This window comes from Triplophysa dalaica, chromosome 21 (genome assembly GCF_015846415.1).
Source record: "Triplophysa dalaica isolate WHDGS20190420 chromosome 21, ASM1584641v1, whole genome shotgun sequence".
Classification (NCBI taxonomy): Eukaryota; Metazoa; Chordata; class Actinopteri; order Cypriniformes; family Nemacheilidae; genus Triplophysa; species Triplophysa dalaica.
Window position 1 is genome coordinate 18,312,617 of NC_079562.1, and position 20,044 is coordinate 18,332,660.

At 38.2% G+C, this 20,044-nt stretch overlaps 1 protein-coding gene across 1 annotated transcript in view; it reads right to left on the reverse strand.

Moving 5' to 3' along the window:
- lrp1aa (low density lipoprotein receptor-related protein 1Aa) overlaps positions 1 to 20,044 on the reverse strand; it is a 131,742-nt gene that overhangs the window by 69,145 nt on the left and 42,553 nt on the right. The window contains exons 7-24 of the mRNA XM_056735396.1: positions 17,594 to 17,756; positions 15,186 to 15,408; positions 14,103 to 14,292; positions 13,853 to 13,996; positions 12,868 to 13,104; positions 12,605 to 12,785; positions 10,709 to 10,934; positions 10,427 to 10,616; positions 9,679 to 9,804; positions 9,020 to 9,160; positions 8,524 to 8,649; positions 7,376 to 7,492; positions 6,936 to 7,016; positions 6,706 to 6,756; positions 5,836 to 6,003; positions 3,340 to 3,522; positions 2,739 to 2,936; positions 2,315 to 2,560 (exon numbers count right to left, since the gene is read on the reverse strand). Coding sequence (XP_056591374.1) covers positions 2,315 to 2,560; positions 2,739 to 2,936; positions 3,340 to 3,522; positions 5,836 to 6,003; positions 6,706 to 6,756; positions 6,936 to 7,016; positions 7,376 to 7,492; positions 8,524 to 8,649; positions 9,020 to 9,160; positions 9,679 to 9,804; positions 10,427 to 10,616; positions 10,709 to 10,934; positions 12,605 to 12,785; positions 12,868 to 13,104; positions 13,853 to 13,996; positions 14,103 to 14,292; positions 15,186 to 15,408; positions 17,594 to 17,756 — 2,991 coding nt within the window. The remainder of the gene's footprint in view (positions 1 to 2,314; positions 2,561 to 2,738; positions 2,937 to 3,339; positions 3,523 to 5,835; positions 6,004 to 6,705; positions 6,757 to 6,935; positions 7,017 to 7,375; positions 7,493 to 8,523; positions 8,650 to 9,019; positions 9,161 to 9,678; positions 9,805 to 10,426; positions 10,617 to 10,708; positions 10,935 to 12,604; positions 12,786 to 12,867; positions 13,105 to 13,852; positions 13,997 to 14,102; positions 14,293 to 15,185; positions 15,409 to 17,593; positions 17,757 to 20,044) is intronic.

A 20,044-nucleotide genomic window follows, 5' to 3' on the forward strand; every position in this document is an offset into this window, starting at 1 on the left:
GATAGGAAAAACAGTTGAGCCCAGAGCCTGTCTGCAATTGAACCGAACCATTGAACCGAACCAATGAACTGAACCAATGAACCGAACCGACGTCGGAAAATAATAATAATACTAGTTCCAAAAAATAATTAGCAACAACATACTTTTGTTCTGTAGAGTCTGATTGTACATAAACAGCAAATTTACCGGAGCGCCTTCGTTTTCCCTAGAAGTCATCTTCTTGACAGGTTTAATATCCGTGCCTTGGCCTCTTCTTGGATCATGACAGACAGTCAGGTTGTCGTGCTCTGATAGACCGCCCGACGTCGGTTCATTGGTTCGGTTCATTGGTTCGGTTCAATAGTTCGGTTCAATTGCAGACAGGCTCTTGGCTCAACTGTTTTTCCTATCCTGGGTAGCCCGGATGTTACCATGTGAATATTTAACTTGAATTTTTCGATCTGAATTTGAGCAGTCGAATTAGACAGATGTTTTCTTTGAAAAGTATTAACTTGAAATTTGAGATCTGAATAAGAGCAATCGAATTTGATCAATCTGATTGTATTTTATCTGAAATTCTGTAAGTTTTTTTTTTGTATCTGAATTTGTGAGCATTAAATTCAGGTTTTTAAATTGGAAATCAAGAATTTTCATATTTAAATTTCATAGAGGTAAATTCGAAACAAATAAATTCAGATACATGGTTTCCAAAGTAAAATAATTCAAAATCAAGTATTCATAGGCTGTTAAATTTCAAAACATTATGTCTCTTATTTGCTTCCATATTCTGTCAACACAACTACTCTCAATCTCAAGCTCTCAAAGCCTTGAGGTGATGTTTTTATAGAAGAGCACTTCCTGTGTTTGTGGTTAAAGGTTTTCCTCTGGTGCACAAAGAGCCAATCACTGTAAACCACATTAGGATTCTTCTCTTCATATTTGGTATACTGTTTCACAGGCCTTTGCCAGTTTCTTTCCATTAGTTTGTGGAAAGTTTTTGAGAAGTGAATCTGAAAATATTTCAGAAGCTTTGTTTTTCTCATTCAGTCAATATATATATATATATATATATATACACAGAGATCAATTAACTATATAAGATAACCCGTATGCATTAAAAAAGTTAAGTATAGAAACAAACCCTTCATTCATTCACAATTCAAAACAAAAGAGTATAAAAATTCAAAATTTCCATATATATTAGATACAGAAAACTTTATCATATAAATATATACACACACACACCCACGCACATTTACACACACATGTGTGTATATATATATATATATACACACACATAAATACATATACTGTACTTAAACACACACACACACACATACATATACATACTGTACACACACACACACACACCTACACATATTTATATATTTTATTATGTTTCATTGTGTTAGGCCGTGTTCACACTTGACTTCTTCTTTGAAGCTGCTAGTGTCTGTTTTACATTAAAATCCTATGGACTAAACCTTGTCTCAATTTTTTTTTTAAACGGCAACGCAAGCATCTTTTCTGCAGCTCAGAGCCTTTTTTGAGGTTGAAAAAGTTCAACATTTCTGAAAAAACACCTTTTTCACAGCTAACCAATGACAAAGACCTGTCATTTCCATAAAAACATGCGAGAAACGTGGTCATACTTCATTTGACACATCGTCTTCAAAACATGGCACTCATGTGTGAGGTTCCACAAAAGAAACGAGACACGGGCAAAATTGTAATGCACGTCCATCAAACGCGTGTTTATATAGAAATACAATGGAAAAGTTGGGCATTGAAATGGAAAAACGCAGAACGCGTTTTTCCATTTCAATGCCCAACTTTTCCATTGTATTTCTGTGTGAATGCCCCCTTATGCTGCATATGAAGCCTGTTTCTCTAGCTTCCTTTGTGGACAAATGCTATCTTTGAACGTTACCGGCTGTTATTTGTAACCACAACGCTGCTGTTTAACTAAAAAAGCACAATCAACTTTTTCTGTCAAACAGAAGTCAAATGTGAACACAGCCCTAGTTATCTAGCTATTTTTAGGTATGATGGCTTAAATCAAAACAAACCAACTGTAGTTTGATTGATATTAACTGGAATATACAAAAATATACAAATATATACAAAAAACGGAGTTATCTCATTTTGGAGATAAACTTTCATATATACATTATATTTAACAACAGAATTACCATTTTTACCATTGCTGTACCAGGGTACCATATAAACAAAACAAAAACCTATAGGAAAACTCCTCTTTATACTATACATTCTATAACGTTTTATTTGTGTCTATCAGATTTTTATGCAACCTGTATTCTCTATTATTTCTCACCTGTGCTCATGCAGCTCTCCATGTCTGGTTCAAGGGCCCAGCCATCATAGCAGGAGCACTTGACGTTGAACTTGTCTTGTTCACAACGCTGGCTGCACTTCAGATGTTTGGCACAGAAGCCCTGGATCTGACACGTCTTGTTATCAGAGCCCAGTTCCATTCCCAGCGGACACGAGCACAGAATGCCCTCACCTGGTGCCACAGTACAGTTATGACTGCAACCACCATTGTCCAGAGAGCACAGGTCTGAAGGACAAGAGAAAATGCAGTAAAAACAGACATACTGATTTTTTTTTTACTTTGATCTGCCATCAGCGTGTTTATTTCCATCAGCATTCCGGTGACGTCAGTTTTCAAACAGCAAGATGCTATTAATTGAGTCCTCGCTGAATGAATATCTGCATTAAACAGTTGAGACTCTTACCACAGAGTTTTTCATCAGAGCCGTCGGGACAATCGTCTTTTCCGTCACACAGTTTATCGGCGGGCAGGCAGATGCTGGTGTCATTAGCACACACGTGATGGGAGAGTTTACAGTTTAGAGCCTCGCAGTTCTCTTCATCAGAGTTATCTTCACAATCACTGTCTCCATCACACACCCAAGCCTTACTGATACACCGCGCTACATCACAAACACAGAGAAACACACATTGACAGGGTGCTCATGGAACTCCTATAGATCTGCCCTTTATCAAGCTAAAAATACAAAACTGAAATTTTGTATTTTTCAAATAACACACCACTACTTGGTAATACCCTACATAAGAAAACATCTGGTCAACCATTACAAGTCGTTTTATTATTACTTTATGGGCAACAACATAAAACATCATGTCAAGTCAAGGTTAAGATCACAAAGTTATAGAGTATACACAGCTGTGCTCGCATATATTAAAGAAAATAGCAACTGATCGCTTTTCAGTTGATTGGATCTCAAAATAAAGCTAAAATGAGTTTTCCGATTGGTCGGAGAACATCAGACCATTAAATTGGGACCACATCATCTATATTTTCTGCTTCATTACCCGAGTCCCTGCAGCCAAACTTCACCGCTGGATCGCACATGTGCGTTACACCCTCGCAGTTCTTCTCATCGCTCAGATCCATGCAGTCTGTGTCTCCATCGCAACGCCAACGGAGAGGAATGCACGTGCCATCCATACGACACTGGAACTCATCTGTGTGACAGCCGCCGGGAGGACGGGTCGCTGATAAGACACACAATCAATGAGAGGATATTATAGCCTTACAAGACACATTATTTTTTTATAAATGAGTAAATAAAAAAAACTCTCTTTTCAGAAAAAAAGCCCTCTGTTCTTCACGACACACATAATGTGACACTTTTGGGGGAAATTACTCATCGACATCGACGGTCCGTAGTACTGGCACATCTCTATTTTAATCCTTGGTGCACCTTCACTTTTTCTTGCGTACCTGCACTTCTCACATGTTGCCGGTACTTTGCCACTCCGAGTCAAAGCGTGATTGTGTGGGTGTGATTCGCTAGAGCCACGGCGTTAGGATTAGCCGCTCTGCTTTTTTGGCTAAAGATTGCTGGCTTTCCATCTATTGTCTGTCTGTGGCACGCATCTACCCTATTTCAACAGACCAACCAATCAAACAGGGTTTATGGGGATTCAAAGCATCGAATCAGCCAATAAGACTTAAGAAGACAGAACGTTCAGCCAATCAAATTGAAAAAGACAGTGTGCAAAGCCGGGCGCTAATTACTGTTACTGTGTAGTGAGATGTGAGAAGGCAAGCATAACAAAGCCAACAGTTTTACAATAAAACTGATAAATGGTAAGATTTCAGAGATGCAAACTACTTATCTTTTGTAAATTTTAAATGTTTTGAATGAAAACTTTGGTGGCTTGTCACATAGTGTAATGTGTGTTCGACTTGACATGCCTAAAGACATGACATATAAGTTTATAGTATATAAAGCATAAAATATGACCGTGTATATGATGGATTTCATTAACAGAAGAATTCAATAGACTGCAGAAATATTATCACAGGTAAGAAACTGACTATAATTTGGTCAAATTTGTATTTTACATGATTAAATAAGTTGTTTGGTTTCGTTCTATAAATTTCAAATGTGGTAATAATGAGCACAAGAGAGTACCGCAACCTTTATGTCCCACTTCAAGCACTGACTATGACTGACTAGCTGGTCTTCTAACTGAATGTACCATCTTTGAAAATTATCCAAAATCCAATACAGAAGCATTTCTGATCTCCTCAAATGCTAAAGAGAAGTATGGATTACAAGTGGTAAAAATTCCAATTTCTCAAGCAGTTCCTTTCTATCTTCAAGAAAGCCTGAGGATGACTACTGTAACTCACATTGGAGGAACTACTCAACCTGTTTTAAATGTCAATGTGATGTTCCCGGTAGTTACACAAGCTTAGCAAGTGTATTTCGATACCCGAGGTACAATGTGCATTTGTCCTGAACATTCAAGAAGCTTTTGTGAATTCTTCAATAGTGTTAGGAATAAAAGCTCTTGTAGTGGTGGTTGTGTGAGGTGGGTTTTGTTTGGAATAATCCCTCTTTAAATTCATCATCACCCTGAAATGTGTCTCATATCTGACTCGTGAGCTAACAGAGCTGCTGTCAAAAGCGTTCATCCCACGAGATGAGTCTATATTTGGGAAAAAACTTCTCTTCTTAGAGAAAAGATAATGGGTTCAATCAATAAACATCACCAGAAGATGAAAAACAGATTTTAAAACAGGCTTGAAACAGGTTCCCTATTTTTTTGTTGCAACAGTTAGCCAGTCTCTGTAAATTCTATGTTTTTTTAAATTTGGGCAGTGTTGTTATTTCTGCAACATATATCCCTGTTAATTCTGGCTCATGATTGTAATTTCAGTCTTGTCCGAAAAATAGAAATAGCCATTATTACATCAACTATCTACTATGCTTTTCGTCAAACTCCAGACATGATTTCATTTTGCTCTATTTGAGTAACAGCTTCTTCTGTGCCAGTGTTTCTCACAGGTCAGTGATATGCAGATCTCTGGGTAGAAATCCTTTTTCTCTGTTCACAGTGCTGCCATATGGGGCGAACCGAAAATAACCTCTCACAAAAAAAAAAAGATAAATAAAACAGTTTATGAGACTGGCGTTTTCAGACTTGGCACGTTTTCTGGGGAACCGGTTGGTTTGATTTCACCCTGGTGCGTTTGCGTTCATTTTACATCATCACAAACGTGCATGGCACATGATAGAAAACAGAACACGGGTGAATATTTTGTGTTTTTAATTAATATGGAGCTATTATGCACAGCAGTATAAACAGCCCTTAATCTTACTGTATGTCAACTCGAAAAACTAACCGAAAATAAACCTAAAAAATCCACATAGGCTCTACTTTATAAGACCAAAAAATTCATACATCCATAAATGGGTATTTTTAAACAAATAAGTGCTGAGCGTTATAAGCTAAAGAGTATTCTGTGCGTACCCTGGAATAAAATTACCTGGGCCGCAGTACATGAAGACTCACCCTGGTTAGTGCAGTTGGCATGAGTCTCGTCGCTGTAGTCACCGCAGTCATTGTCTCCGTCACATGTCCAGTAGTCGGGAATGCAGCGGCCGCTGTTGCATTTGAACTGTGCGCTGGAGCATGAATGACTGCAGCCGGCTTCATCGCTGTTATCACCACAGTCATTGTCTGGAAGAGCATGCATTGTCAAAAATGTGCAGATGCAAAAAGACCAAACAAGATCACTTTACACTTTAAAGGAAAGACGTGTCGAATTTTCGAAAAATGTGTGAAAAAAACATGAAAAACAAACTTAATTCAAGCTATATTCTCTGCCATTCTGCTTCATAAATAAATGTATCTTGTTTTAAGAATGTTTAGGTTTATTAGGTTTTATATTATGCATGTGGCATTTTATCTTCAATCTTGACTGCTTGAATTTAATTATATTATAAATTATTTTAACATGCATAATGCAATATATGATATGATTTATGCAAACAGAACAGAGATCTGTTTCACTTATCAATATTTAAGAAAATGGGTAACAGTAAACTTATTTAGTCAAACACTTATAATAAATAGAAAATGAATAAACATCACAGAAACTGCATAGATCACACATGCACCACTGGAAATGTACATCAAGTTAATATTCAACACTAAATGTCCTGTTAGGAATGTGTTAGATAAAAGTTTTCAACCAGGTTTTAAAATTTCTCTGATTTAAACGATTCTTAAAAGGAACTGCTATGTGTTCACTCAGATCTAAAACACATTTGAGAAAAGGTATTTTAGACTGGCCTATTATAACAGACCTAAACCCTGTGCCATCAAATGTAAAGTTATAACACAAGTAACGCTCTGGTGCATGTTGATCTATGCACTAACCGGTCGGGTTCGGACAATTGAACTCATCAGAGCCGTCCCCACAATCCTTTTCTGCAACAAACAGCCCATGTGACAAAAGAGGGAGGGGCAAATGGCACAGAGAAGAGGAAATGACGTTACACAAAACACACATGACATGAATAGTAAACACAAATGAGGGAAATCTGGTCATTCTGTTGAACAAAAGACAAAGGAAGACACCAAAGAAGACAAACATTTCGCCTTCTCACCGTTATCACAGCGCCAGTTGATGTTGATGCAGCGTCCGTTATTGCATGTGAACTGAGTGAGCGGGAAACACGTTGGATATGCTGACAACAAAAAACGTGCACATTATAAAGTCAAGTCAAGTCAACTTTATTTATATATAGCTTTTTACAATTTTCATTGTTAGAAAGCAGCTGTACATGAAACATTTTGACTATAAGCAACACGTTTAAAGTTATAAAAGTAAAAAACAAAAAAGTGAAAACGCAGAAAACAGACACACATACACACCGATCCAAAAACACCCTCACACAAAACACTCCACACACACAATATGCACACGCACTAACACACACAGACAAACACACAGTGGTTGTCACTGAGAAGCGCAAATTCATAAATAAAGTCAACCCAGTTGAATGAATACCAATAAGCTGGCAGCAAATAAAGGAGAGTGGTTTACCGCAGGACGCAGGCTCATCCGAGCGGTCACCGCAGTCATCATCTAGGTCACATGTCCATGCGATGGGTATACAGCGGCCGCTGGCACACGAGTACTGGTTTGGAGGACACGTTCGAGCTGAAACAGAAAATATGATCTGAACCATTTACAAAATGACACGACTTTGAACAGATTTATGCGTTTCAGATGTACAGACTTTATCAACCAATCGATGTCAATAAAAAAACAATAAAGCCAATCGGCTATTTAACAGAAAAGTCTTTCAGACGCAGCATCCTAGCTGGCCATTTGTTTTAAATAGAAGATATCTAAATTAAAGGCACCAAACATTTTAGTCATGAAGTCAAATCTAGCACAACAGTCTGTCTGAGAGCCTCATGTATGATGAATACGGCTGTCTGGAGCTCATTTCAGCTGAGTTAAGCAGTAGGTCAGGACTTAAGACTAAACATCACAGCTCGAGTCAACCACAGAAACTATTTCAGCTGGCCTTTTCAGGCAACATTAACACAATACCAGATGACACTTACTAGTTCCAGATATTTGAGCTCATTTAAGTCACCTAGACACTTCACTAAAGGTCAAGCAGTCTGGGATTGACCACTGCAGAGTGTGCTGGACGTGTGTGTGATGTGAGGAAAATGTTTGAGAAATGCATGCTGTCTCATATACAGATGTGGTTTTGTTACATTTTTGCTACATGACACAGAATATTGGCAATGGAATATTGTTACATGTAGCATTGTTACAAAACCAAATGCAGCAGCATGCAGAGCACAGGTCTTGAAAACAACTTTCACAGAGTAGCCATTTTCCTTTCTTTTAAAGAGACTGTACATTGCCACAGTTGCACTTATTACTACATGATGGCATTTTTTTTTTTAAATCATCATTATATAACATAAAATAAATTTCTCTCACGTTCTTGATTGCAAATTGTAATTGATGCTATAGAATTTAAATCTTTCAAAATAAAAAGATTCCTGTACTAACAAAACATGCTGTGGAAATCTTTATTATTTTTCTGGTGTGTTATTTATTTGTAACAATTTGTATTTTTATGAGATACTGCAGGACAGACTCGATCCTGCATCACTTGTGTAAGCAGCATGGCTCAGTGAATGTGAGGCGTTGAGCTGTGTGTGTACCTGAGCATGTGGTGTTGGACTCGTCCTCATCATTACCACAGTCATTGTCTCCGTCACACAACCAGCGCATGGGGATACAACGATTATTGTGACACTTGAAGCGGTCTGCGGGACATGTGTGCTGATCTACAGAGTACAGACACAAATGATAAGGCTGATTTCGTACATGCGTGTGGGCGGCCATGTGTATGTGTTGTAGATTTACATTTCTGACTTTAGACAAATCAGTCACCTTGGGTTCATAATCGACCACGGTATTTAAATATTGATCGAGTATCAGAAATTTGAGTAAAAAAGAACAAATACAACCTCATTGTTAAGATGTTACTTAAATAATAAATGTGTGAAAAAGAATCATCCTTGAATTTAGAAAGAATTGTTAAAAGTTGCTGAATACCCCAACAGCTGACTGTGACACAACATAAGTAGTTCTGGGTTTATGGGTTTGATACGGCCAGTCCACAGTTAAACTCAATGACAAGCATTTTTTTCTTACGGCACAGTTCAGCGGTCTCGTCACTGTTGTCCAGACAGTCGTTGTCTCCATCACATTTCCAACGTTCCTGAATACAGCGGTTATTCTTACAGGCGAACTCTCCGGGCTGGCACTGTGGTGGGGGGATGTACGAGGGGTTTGCTGTGGGGACACATATTCAATAATTCTGCTAAAGCCAAAAATCGATGAAGTATCTCCTATAAACCCTCTGACCATTAGATCCAGAAAGTGTCTGAGGTTCATTTCTGATTCAGTCAGAATCTATAGCTTTTTAATAATCCATTGCCAGATAGTTCAATCCAGCATTTCTTTCTTTATTCTGTCACACTTGGTTCGATTTTGTTCTTTATCAGGCCTGAAAAAACTTGTATCCTGCATTTCTGCAGATTTCACACCATGGTCATCATGAATTCCCCAAAATGCACTCTTAAATACAGAGTTACCTATAGTTAAAACTGCAAAGGGTATATCTATAAACATATCTATTCAAATATGTCCTCATAGCAAGAAGCACATCTGTGAGAGGACCATCTTTTCTTGTCAGACACAAATGACAAAAGCGACATTATATGAATGACATCTTTAGTTACTCTGTTGCATTACATTTAAAACAAAGCTGTCAATTAGTTTAAAATCATATTTATGCATATGTGTGTTACCTTTACAGCTAGTATTGTCTGAGGGGTCCAGTAATTGGTCCTCAGCGCAGGCACATGACCTGCCAGTGGGTGTGGCCAAACATAAACTGCTGCAGCCACCGTTATTCGCTCGACATGTATTACTGCCTGTAAACAACACACATGTGAATGACATCTCATACACAGGCAACTACAACTGCCTTAAGTCTGCTCTGTAATATTTCATTTAATTGTTATTTTACTTTTTACTTTGGCACTTTCCATGACTTTTCATCATCTCTTTTGGTGATTCTAATTTATTGTTGTCAAATTTTATGGTTAAGCCATTTCCTTTCGTTTTCTTACTTTTCCACCTTCATTTTATTCCAAGCTTTTTACCATTCATAACTTTTGTTTCTCTATCGCCATCTGTTTGTGAAACATAAAACTGCAGGTTCCTTAATTAAAGTCAAATGACATTTTTTTAATTGACATTTCCAGACAAAAATGTCATGATACAGTATTTTGGTAAGCTTACTGTTAAGGTAAAAATCAATTTTTTACTATTTTAACAACAACAAAAAGAAAACGGCGAATTTTGAAATCCATTTTTGTTTGCCAAGCAGCATTATTGTAGCTTAGGTGTTTAAAAAAAATCTAAACAAATTAAATGTAATAATTACTCTGGCAAAACTGTAAGATTGTGTGTAATGATGATTTACCTTGCCTTTTTATCTATTAGTGCTAACAGATAGAAGGGCAAAATATACAGATCTACAGAAAAGAATACCTAGTTGCTGCTGAGGATCATACATGCGAATTTCAAAAATGGGTGGCCGCTCATTGCGTAGCAGGGTGACTGTTTTGGTGATCTGGTCAAGTTTATATATGCTGCCACTTCGGTACTCGTTCCAGAACAGGAAGTTTTTGTAATGGCACAGGCCAAAGGCGTGGCTGAGCTCCGGTCCATCATAAACCGTCTACACAAAAAGAAAACAATATTAATATGATCAACACTCGAAAGCTTCATTTAAAACCACACATTGTAAATATCTATGCATTACAGGGTCACCTTGCGTTCACTGGTGTTGTTGAGGTAGATCATGTCAATTCGATCGTAATAAGCGTCCACCCAGTAGAGGATCCCCTGAGGGATGTCCAGACTCAAGCCGTTGGGCCACAGAACTGTCTTATGTGATATCAAAACTTTTCGATTGGTGCCGTCCATCCACGCACTCTCGATCTTCCCCCTCTTGCTCTCCTTTGGGTCCTCTTCCCAGTCAGTCCAGTACATCCAGCTGGAAAGAGCGAACATGTTGTTTATGATTGTGTTAGTTCTGACTGGTTCTCTGTGTTATGGTATAGCCTGCAGTACTTGGTGAAAGGCATCACTTTTACTGTTTTGTGACTCGTTACTAGTTCATTTTAAGGACCATTTAGTTCTGCTCCATGTTCTTGTTTGTGTGTTTTTTCACTAAATAACATGATATGTTTCTGGATGAACAACTTGTTGGACCTAAAACAAAAATGTAATCCAACATTCCTATCATCAGATTTTGGGATTTAAAGATTAAGTTTAGAGATAATAATAAAATAAGGCTGAGTGCTGGGGTTAGAAACATTCTTAAGGGGATAGTCTACCAAAAAATCTGTTACTCAGGTTTGTCATTCCAAACCTGCATGACGTTTTGTCCTCTGGTCTGCAGATCACAAATTCGGATGTTAGTAAGCAAACAATACTTGTCCCACATTTACACCACAAAGACATTTCTCAAACTTTTGAATGGGTTTTGAATGACATGATGGTGTATAAAAATTATGTTGGTGAACTATACCTATAAGGATGGCGTTATAGTAATGGTCAGAACTAATTGTCTTGACAGGAATTTGGTTTTAATAATAACTTTATAATAGAAAAATGATACACAGACCTCATTCCACTGTAATCTGTATCAGACACCCACCCACACACACACACACATGCGCCGCTCATTCCTCTCTTTTGAAGCATTACGGTGGCTGATAGAACAAGATCTTACGTTCTCGTTTCTTCGCCAAAGTAGATAACGTAATTACAAAACGCGCTCTGAAGAGCAGTTTGTCTGTTTAGGGCCACTGTAGAACAACATGGTGAACTGTTTCAACCAAGTTGGATGTTTCAACTTATCTCTGCTGGAAAGTTTCTCCATTTATATCTATGAGTATCTCTGCTAAAAGCCTTAGTACCGTGGGTCCTAACGCATCTCTGTTGGAAAGTCTTTATAATATTAACGCAGGTCCTAGCTCCTGCCTGACTTTTATCCTTCTTTTAATATTTAAATTCAACAGACCTTTTATTTTATGTAATAAATAAGACATCAATCTTTCTATAGTTTTCTAATGCCCACTTGATCTCTTCCCTGCATTAACATGAGAACATATGCGTCGCAGCCGACAACATCTTTTTGTACTGTGGTGGCCACCGTCGTGTTTGGACTGAAAGATTCGTTGCAAATCTATAATACAACGCTAGAAGCCGCTGTAAATCAAAAACTGCGCCTTTAAGATGGATAGTTATTACAGGACTGAAGTGCATTTTCAGATTTTAACTAAAGATCGTGAGGGCACACAAACTTTAAAAGAGAATGACCCACATTGATAAACTATTTACAATAAACGCCGCAATATTTCATGAAAAAATAAGAATTGCAATTTTTTATTTCACTGGGACTTCAAAGCCATTCAAAAACCCATTAAAGTTGGCATGAAAGCTGCAATTGAAGGAAGAAAGGAAGTTTCTGTTTTGAGTAATGATAATCAGGATATATGAAGTGAATTACATAAAGAGGTATCAGATAAAGAAAAATAAAGGACAGATAAACTATGTAAAACAAACGTTGCAATGTTCCATTCATAAAGAAGAATTTTTTCTTTCTTTCTGAATATACATGCAAAACCTCAAACTCTGAAGATTTACAGTAGAGCTCACCCATGCCGAGGGTCCACCACGATAGCTCTGGGATGGGTCATCTTGCCCTCAATAAGAGTCTTTCTGGTCTGAGAAGCTTTCTCCAAACGAGCAACACTGATAGTTTTCTTAGGACCATCATCTGTCCAGTAAAGATTATTGGCCATCCAGTCTACAGCGATACCCTCAACAGTGTGAATACCTGAAGAACGATACAAAACAGAGCATCATGCATCATAAAAGCACAAACAGCATGACTCACAGAAAACGGAACACTTCTGAACCTTCTTTAAGGATGACGTCTCTCTCTGTGCCATCGATCTTCTGCCGTCCAATCAGGTAACTGGTGGCATCAGCAAAGTAGATGAAGCTACTCTGAGCGTGGAAATCCAGAGCTCGAGGGTTCATCAGGTTTTCAATTGGGATCATGTATTCATCCTGAACTTTAGGTTTGATGTCCATCCCTCGGATAACACCAGGACGACCCTTCCCATACACCAGGAATAACTCATGCTCCGGCTCTGGGGAATTGATATGAACATATACCGGGTGAGCGTCATTTATACTAATATTTACAAAAAGTTTATTTATATATATATATATATATATATATATATATATATAAACATTTTCAAATCAAATATAGTCGCTTCGAAGAAAAGGAATAAATTATTATATTTAGTTAGAAAAATGTTTTTTATCTTAAGAACTGTATTTAGAATTGTGCACTGAAAAAACATCTCCAAAAAACATAAGTAGGATTAGCCCAACAAAAAGTGGTTTTAGAGATGAACGAAGTTATAACAGTACATTTAGATTAAAGTTGACAAAAACAAAACTTTATTTAATAATGTGCCCAAAAAATAAGAAGAAGAGTAAGAAAAAAAGTCTATAAAATAACTGGAATTAAATCAATGCTCAAACAATGGCGTGTACTCCTCTAAGAGGCAGTCACCATCCACACCCACTGTAGCCCAACAACAATAAAAAAACTCAGCTTTGATTTCAAGAACAAAGAAAGCCATAGGGGGTTTAACAAATAGTTAAAAATAACACGTATGAGTAAATAAAGACATTTTTCATTTTGTGTGAACTATCCCTTTAAAGAGCTGGGGTCAGTTTTGATATCTGAGTTTAAGCAAGTTTAGACAAAAGGCAAATGAAAAATAGAAGTTTAGTAAATGGTTTAATTGTAATGGGTTAACAAAACTAATTCATCAACTAGTGGATTGGTCAGTGAAGAAGCTGAATGGCTGTGACGTCGCTCACTTTTGCACGATTTGCCATCGCTGCCCAGACTGAATCCAGAGCGACAGCGACATGTCCGGCTCTTGTGGCTGTTACCCAGAAGACAGATGTCTGAACACCCTCCAGCTTTTCCAAACTGATCCGGCTCACAGGCGTGACTCCGTACTGCAGAAAACAGCAGAAGATCATTCTGAGATTATGTGAAGCTTGACTTAAGCGTACTGATTTCACATGAACAATTTTCAATTCGAGCAATAAATGGTTTTAATACCAGGTGGCTGACGTCTCTGGTGGTACACATGCAGAGCTCCGCCCTTGTCCACACGGGTGACCACCTGATAGTCTGAACTGTTAAAGCGATTCACACGTATCACGCTGGTTTTTGGCTGCATGTTGGCATTGTCTGAATTTGTGGCATACAGATAGTTCTCAAACACGGTGAGGCCGTAAAGATGCTCAATCTATTGGGATAACAAGAAAGAACACACAGGATTTCCATCTATGTAGTTATATAACTGACTGAGATACTGTACATAAACACAGGGGTCTGCCTTTGGGCCGGGTAGCTAAATGATAGCCATAACTCAAGCAGAGACTAATATGTTTACAGAAAAACAGCTTTAGTTGGATGACTCAATAGCTCTAATGAAACCCAGCTGTCTATTCCATCTACCAAAAGCATTTATCCCATTGAACACATTACACAGCTCGATACCCAAGACAGTCCTACATCTCATTGGATTTAGTGTGTCCAGCTGGTGAAATGATGTTTGATGGACAGAATTAGGAATGGGTGGTGGGAAAGTGTGTCACCATGGTGTCTGAGATCATTGTCTGTTAGTTACTTAAGCTATAATAAAGCTTTTCACTTAAAAAAGGTCATGTTATCTTCCAGAAAAAAAGCTGTCCCGAACTACACCATTGCTTAAAGGGAAAGTTCACGCAAAAATAAGAATAATGTCATCATTTATTCATCTTCAAGTTATTCCAAATCTGTATACATTTTTTTGTTCTGATGGACACAAGAGAAAGATATTTGGGGGAATGCTTGCCAAACAGTTCTTGGACCCCATTGACTCCCATAGTAAGAAAAATGACACAAAATATCTTTTGAAGATTGCAGGACAGCAATAAGTTCTGGAGCACTTTTGATAACTATTGACATTTTTCTTACTATAGTAATCAATGAGGTCCAAGAACTGTTTGGTTACAAGCATTCGTCCAAATGTCTTTCTCTGTGTTCAACCAAATAAAGAAATTTATACAAACATTTATATTCTCACGTTTGGTTGAATGACCTGTCCCTTTAACACAACATGTTTCAGTTTCTTGACTTTTGCCCTGAGATCCTTACCAGTAGACCTTGAATGATAGTGTGTCTGTTCTTGCCCTCATAATCCACTACTTCGATGTAGTCCAGATAGGCATCAGCCCAGTAAACCAGCCTGCTGACCAGGTCAAGTGTGATGCCATGGGGAAAAACAATTTTACTGTCCACAAGTTTTGTCCGGTTCTGCCCATCCATGTCACAGCGTTCCACCTTTGGGATCTGCCCATAGTCCGTGAAGAAAACCTTTCTGTGTGAAGTAAGAATAAGATATTGTAAATGCACAGTATGTAGCCACTTAAACAGCATGTAGACCATTTAATCAGACGCGCACACGGCTGACCCCCAGTTAACTTCTGGTCTGTGTTGGGTAGTGTCGTATAATATAACTATTTATGTTTTGTTTAATTTATGTAAATATGAATTCCTATATTTTTTTTGCCGAATAATCATTGTATTAAATAAATGATTTGATACATTTTGTGGTATGTTCATTTTATTAAATCAAAATTTGTTGAATGGGTCCTGTAGTTTTGATGCATTTAAAGAAATCATATGGGAGATTAACATGGGGATGGGATTGGTATCGCAGTTTAAATTCTAAATATTGGAGAGACAATTTTAGCCAAGCATGGTTCCGAGATTCTTTGCTTGTTATCAGAAATAATCTACATCAACATCCTCGTGTTCATTGTCCTGTGCTCGTTCATTGTATATGATACCCTGTATGTAGTCTATGCTGTTTCGCTGTGCCTTGCCCGTGTCTTGTGCCTTGCCCGTGTCTTGTGCCTTGCCCGTGTCTTGTGCCTTGCCCGTGTCTTGTGCCTTGCCCGTGTCTTGTGCTTGTCGTGTTATCTACCCTGAGTCCAAGTAAGTTGTCAGTTTAGTCTTTATCAAGTGTTTGTTAGTCTAGTGTTTAGTGAGTCCTTGTGCTGTATCTTGTTATTGTTGTTTGTTACTGTTTTACCCCATCGTGGGTCTTTGTTTTGCCTTTTTGTCTTTGTTTAATAAATCCTTGTTCACCCCTACCTTCACCACCTGTGTCTGCCTTGCATTTGGGTTCTCTCCCTTGTCAAACCGTGACAGAAAACCGCCCTGCATTTTTAGGGTATAATATTACACGGGACTCTGTAATACTTTATTCTGATTTGCTAGTCACAACATTCAGAGTTATTTTCTTTCCCCGTGAAAAAACCACACAAATAAAGCAAAACATAGGGTAATCTGGGTACTTTAAGATGTCTTGACCAGTGCCGTTTAATATGACACATCAATGAAATGTAAATATGTCCAATTAAAAACATACGAGATTACACTTACAATTATTTAAACCAAATTACAAGTTTTTATTACCTTATAAGAAATGCAGACCTTCCATGAGGAAAACTAGTTCCCTTTCTGTCGGTCTCTCGACGTTGTGACAAACTGAGAGATGGGGTTCGCCCTTGAGAATCTATCACTTCGACTTGTTTAGAAAAAGGCCAATGAAATTGGCGAATGAAATTTGCATGCCAGACTCCGCCCTCAGATATCCAGGTATAAAACGGAGATGGCGTGCTGCATTCATTCACCTTTTGTTCTTCGGAGCCTTCACACATGATCAACTTCGAGACTTCAACTCTACGCCGAATTACTGCTGGATCTCACGACGTGATACAGCGGACTGTCCCTTCCTGCGGCGACTTCCCCTGGGCATCTCGGCAGTTCCAGAAGTGTTCGAGTTTTTCTCTAAAAGAGCAAATTTCTCCAGCTTGGCATGTCCCGCTGTTCTCATGGGTGCAACGCACTCATCGAGGAGTGTGAACGGACACGATGGCTGCCTCAAGTGCACCTCGTCTCGTCTGCTCTCGTGCTCTAAGAGACGGTCCCACCATCTCGTTTCTCACCAACGTATCGGAAACGGTGATTGATGATGAGATGTCCCTTGCAGCATCGGGGAGTGACTTAATGACATCTTACGACAACCGACGATTCCTTGCAGCTCCCTCCTCCGGGAACAAGCTCAGGAAGAAGTGGATGTCCACGACACAACGTTGAGAGACCGACAGAAAGGGAATGTCTTGGTTACGGATGTTACGGATGTAACCTCAGTTCCCTGATGGAGGGAACGAGACGTTGTGTCCTTCCTGCCACAAACACGTCCTCTCAGGCTCCTCAGAACTAAGGTGAATGGACTCCCTTTTATACCCGAATATCGGGGGGGGATCCGGCATGTTATTTCATTGGCCTTTTTCTAAACAAGTCGAAGTGATAGGTTCTCAAGGGCGAACCCCATCTGTCGGTTCGACACAACGTCTCGTTCCCTCCATCAGGGAACTGAGGTAACATCCGTAACCAAGACGTTTCCATTATCCCTTACTTAATGCCTGTTATGTGTGTTATTTGTTGTTGTTGTATATATGAATGCATGTTGTGTGTTTCGACCATATTCCTACCCCATGGTGGGGTCCAGAGCTATTCCTTTAGGGTTATAGAGCTCCTGATCCAGCAGTGTAACACATGTGGCACCATCTTTATCACATACAAAGATTCGATCATCCACATCGTCCACAAAGTAGAAGTTTCCCGTTAGCCAATCAATAGCCATCTGCTCCACATCTGTGTTCAACAAAAAGAGGAGAGAAATAGCAGTGAAACGTCAAAGTAAGAGGCAAACAGCCAGAAAAACATTATAAAATGTATAAGATCCACTTATGTTTGACTGGATAATCTCTTCCATGTTTATGGTCTTAGTTTGTCCTTTGAGAAGCTTGACAGTGGACTGGCCAAGTAAAAGTGATAGAGGTGATCTACATACATCTATGAGTATTATTGCTAAAAACAAGAAGTCATGCGGACATAAAACATTATGATTTATTCTCTATAAATACACCACTACCTAAATAAGTCAAGTGTATGTGCGAGTGTATTTGTGTTTTATTATAGTGCTAATAATACCACCATGGTCCTACGTTCATGTTTTCCCTTTTTATTTCAGGCTTTCTCTGAAAAACAGCTTAGTCAGGAGACTTTCTGGACACGTGTTACACCATTTATAAAGAAGGTTGTTTTAACAGCTGCAGTTGCTGTGGCTAACCGCAGGTTTTGGCCTACCACAAACACCCCCCCAATCCACCACACCTCCAATACACCTCCTAACCATAAAATGTTAAAACGTCTCGATGGGTCTAAAACCTCTTGTCTTTAACTTCAGACATTCATGTTTTCACAGAGGTCTGGCAAATGGTTTCTTTGAATATAAAATGTTTGGCAATTTTATAGAAGACAGTACTGTATACTGTAACCCTTCAGGAAAACGTGACTAGTAGGAGATGTAATGGAGTCTCCTCCTACAGTTATTATTTGAAAAAAAAACTAGACCCAATTGTTGTCTATACAGTAAGAGTTTAAGAACTATAAAATTATTCCTCATTTATTAGAAGAATTACAGAAACAATAGTTCAAGAACTGTTCATTCGAGATCTTTACATATTCAGTGCTGACTACACTATAAGGAAAAATGTAAGCACATTTTGTTCATAAAATTAATCCTTAACTCTATTTAGATGTGAACTAAATAATAAAACGTGCTTTTTGTAAAAGCTGCTAAAATCTGCGAGTAGGCACAGTCAGTGAATAAAAGCCACCAAGTGGCTGTAAAATGTGCCACATGCAAAAACTGCTTTCTAAAATAGTGTGAGATAGTTGAGGAAACTCCAGACAGATGGAGAGATGGACGAGTGAGAGGTAGAGACAGTAAAAAGAGAGTTAGCCTCTCTGGTTTCTACAAAGGAAAGTTGGCCATTGTGCAAGGGCCAGGCGTTTACCGGAATCAAGGGCTGTATCCCCAAAGGTGTTGTTTATTTTAGAGCCCAGTGCTGCCTAAACTTTTCCAGCTGCGCGGACTGAAAGCCAGTCATGAAAAAACAGATCAAAACACATACAGAAAAGAAAAGAGCAAGTGTTCCAGCAGGGCAGTGTTGGCTTGCTCACCGGGGGACTGCATTATTTAATCATTTATTTATCAGATATTATTTATTAGAATGATCTTGCTTGTTCTATAAATACCATGCACTATGCTTTGTTTTACCTTTCTGTGTTTTTCTGTTTTTCTTATTTGCTCCTGTTAAGCTGCTTTGAAACAATGCACATTGTGAAAAGTGCTATATAAATAAATTGAATTGAATTGAAGTGTTCAAATGAAGGTTGAGGAAGACGAATAGATCATTCCAGAGAGCCTTGACCAGCTGCCATCTGAACACAGAAAGAACACCACAGATAAACCCATCAGAATCAACAGGCTGAGAAACCTGGCTTAAAGCGAATTGTTTTTCCTTGTAAAATTGTGGAAGGAGGGTCAAAAATTCCATGTGTGACACAACCTCCCCTTCAGCTATTAGAAAAACAAACACTGTTGCTCTTAAGAACCCCTGAAACAACCTCAAACGAAAATACTTCACAACAGAATTTTTGTATTTTAACCAGGACTCTTAATACCGAAATTTCACTTCTGCAAATGGTTAAGGAACTGGTAGATGGAATGAAATCATCAAACTGCTACAATATGAGTTCAATTTTTTAGAATACATTTACTTTTCGGTATGATTTTCCTGTGGGCAATTTGTAACTGCATTACGAATATATCATAACATATGATTTTGTTTGGTCATTTTCATATGATCTGCTGTCACACAAATGATGGTTAAGGTTTAAAGATGGGTTTGTTTCTTATAATATACAGACATAATTGTACAATTCTATTTAAATGGTTATGCATTTCCATGACATATTTGCATTTTAGACTTTCGATAATAGTAATCAGCTGCACCCAAATTATGCTTTTAAATTATATACATTAATTTATTAATTAAACATTAAGGGGTTTTATTACAGAAACATAATTCAGA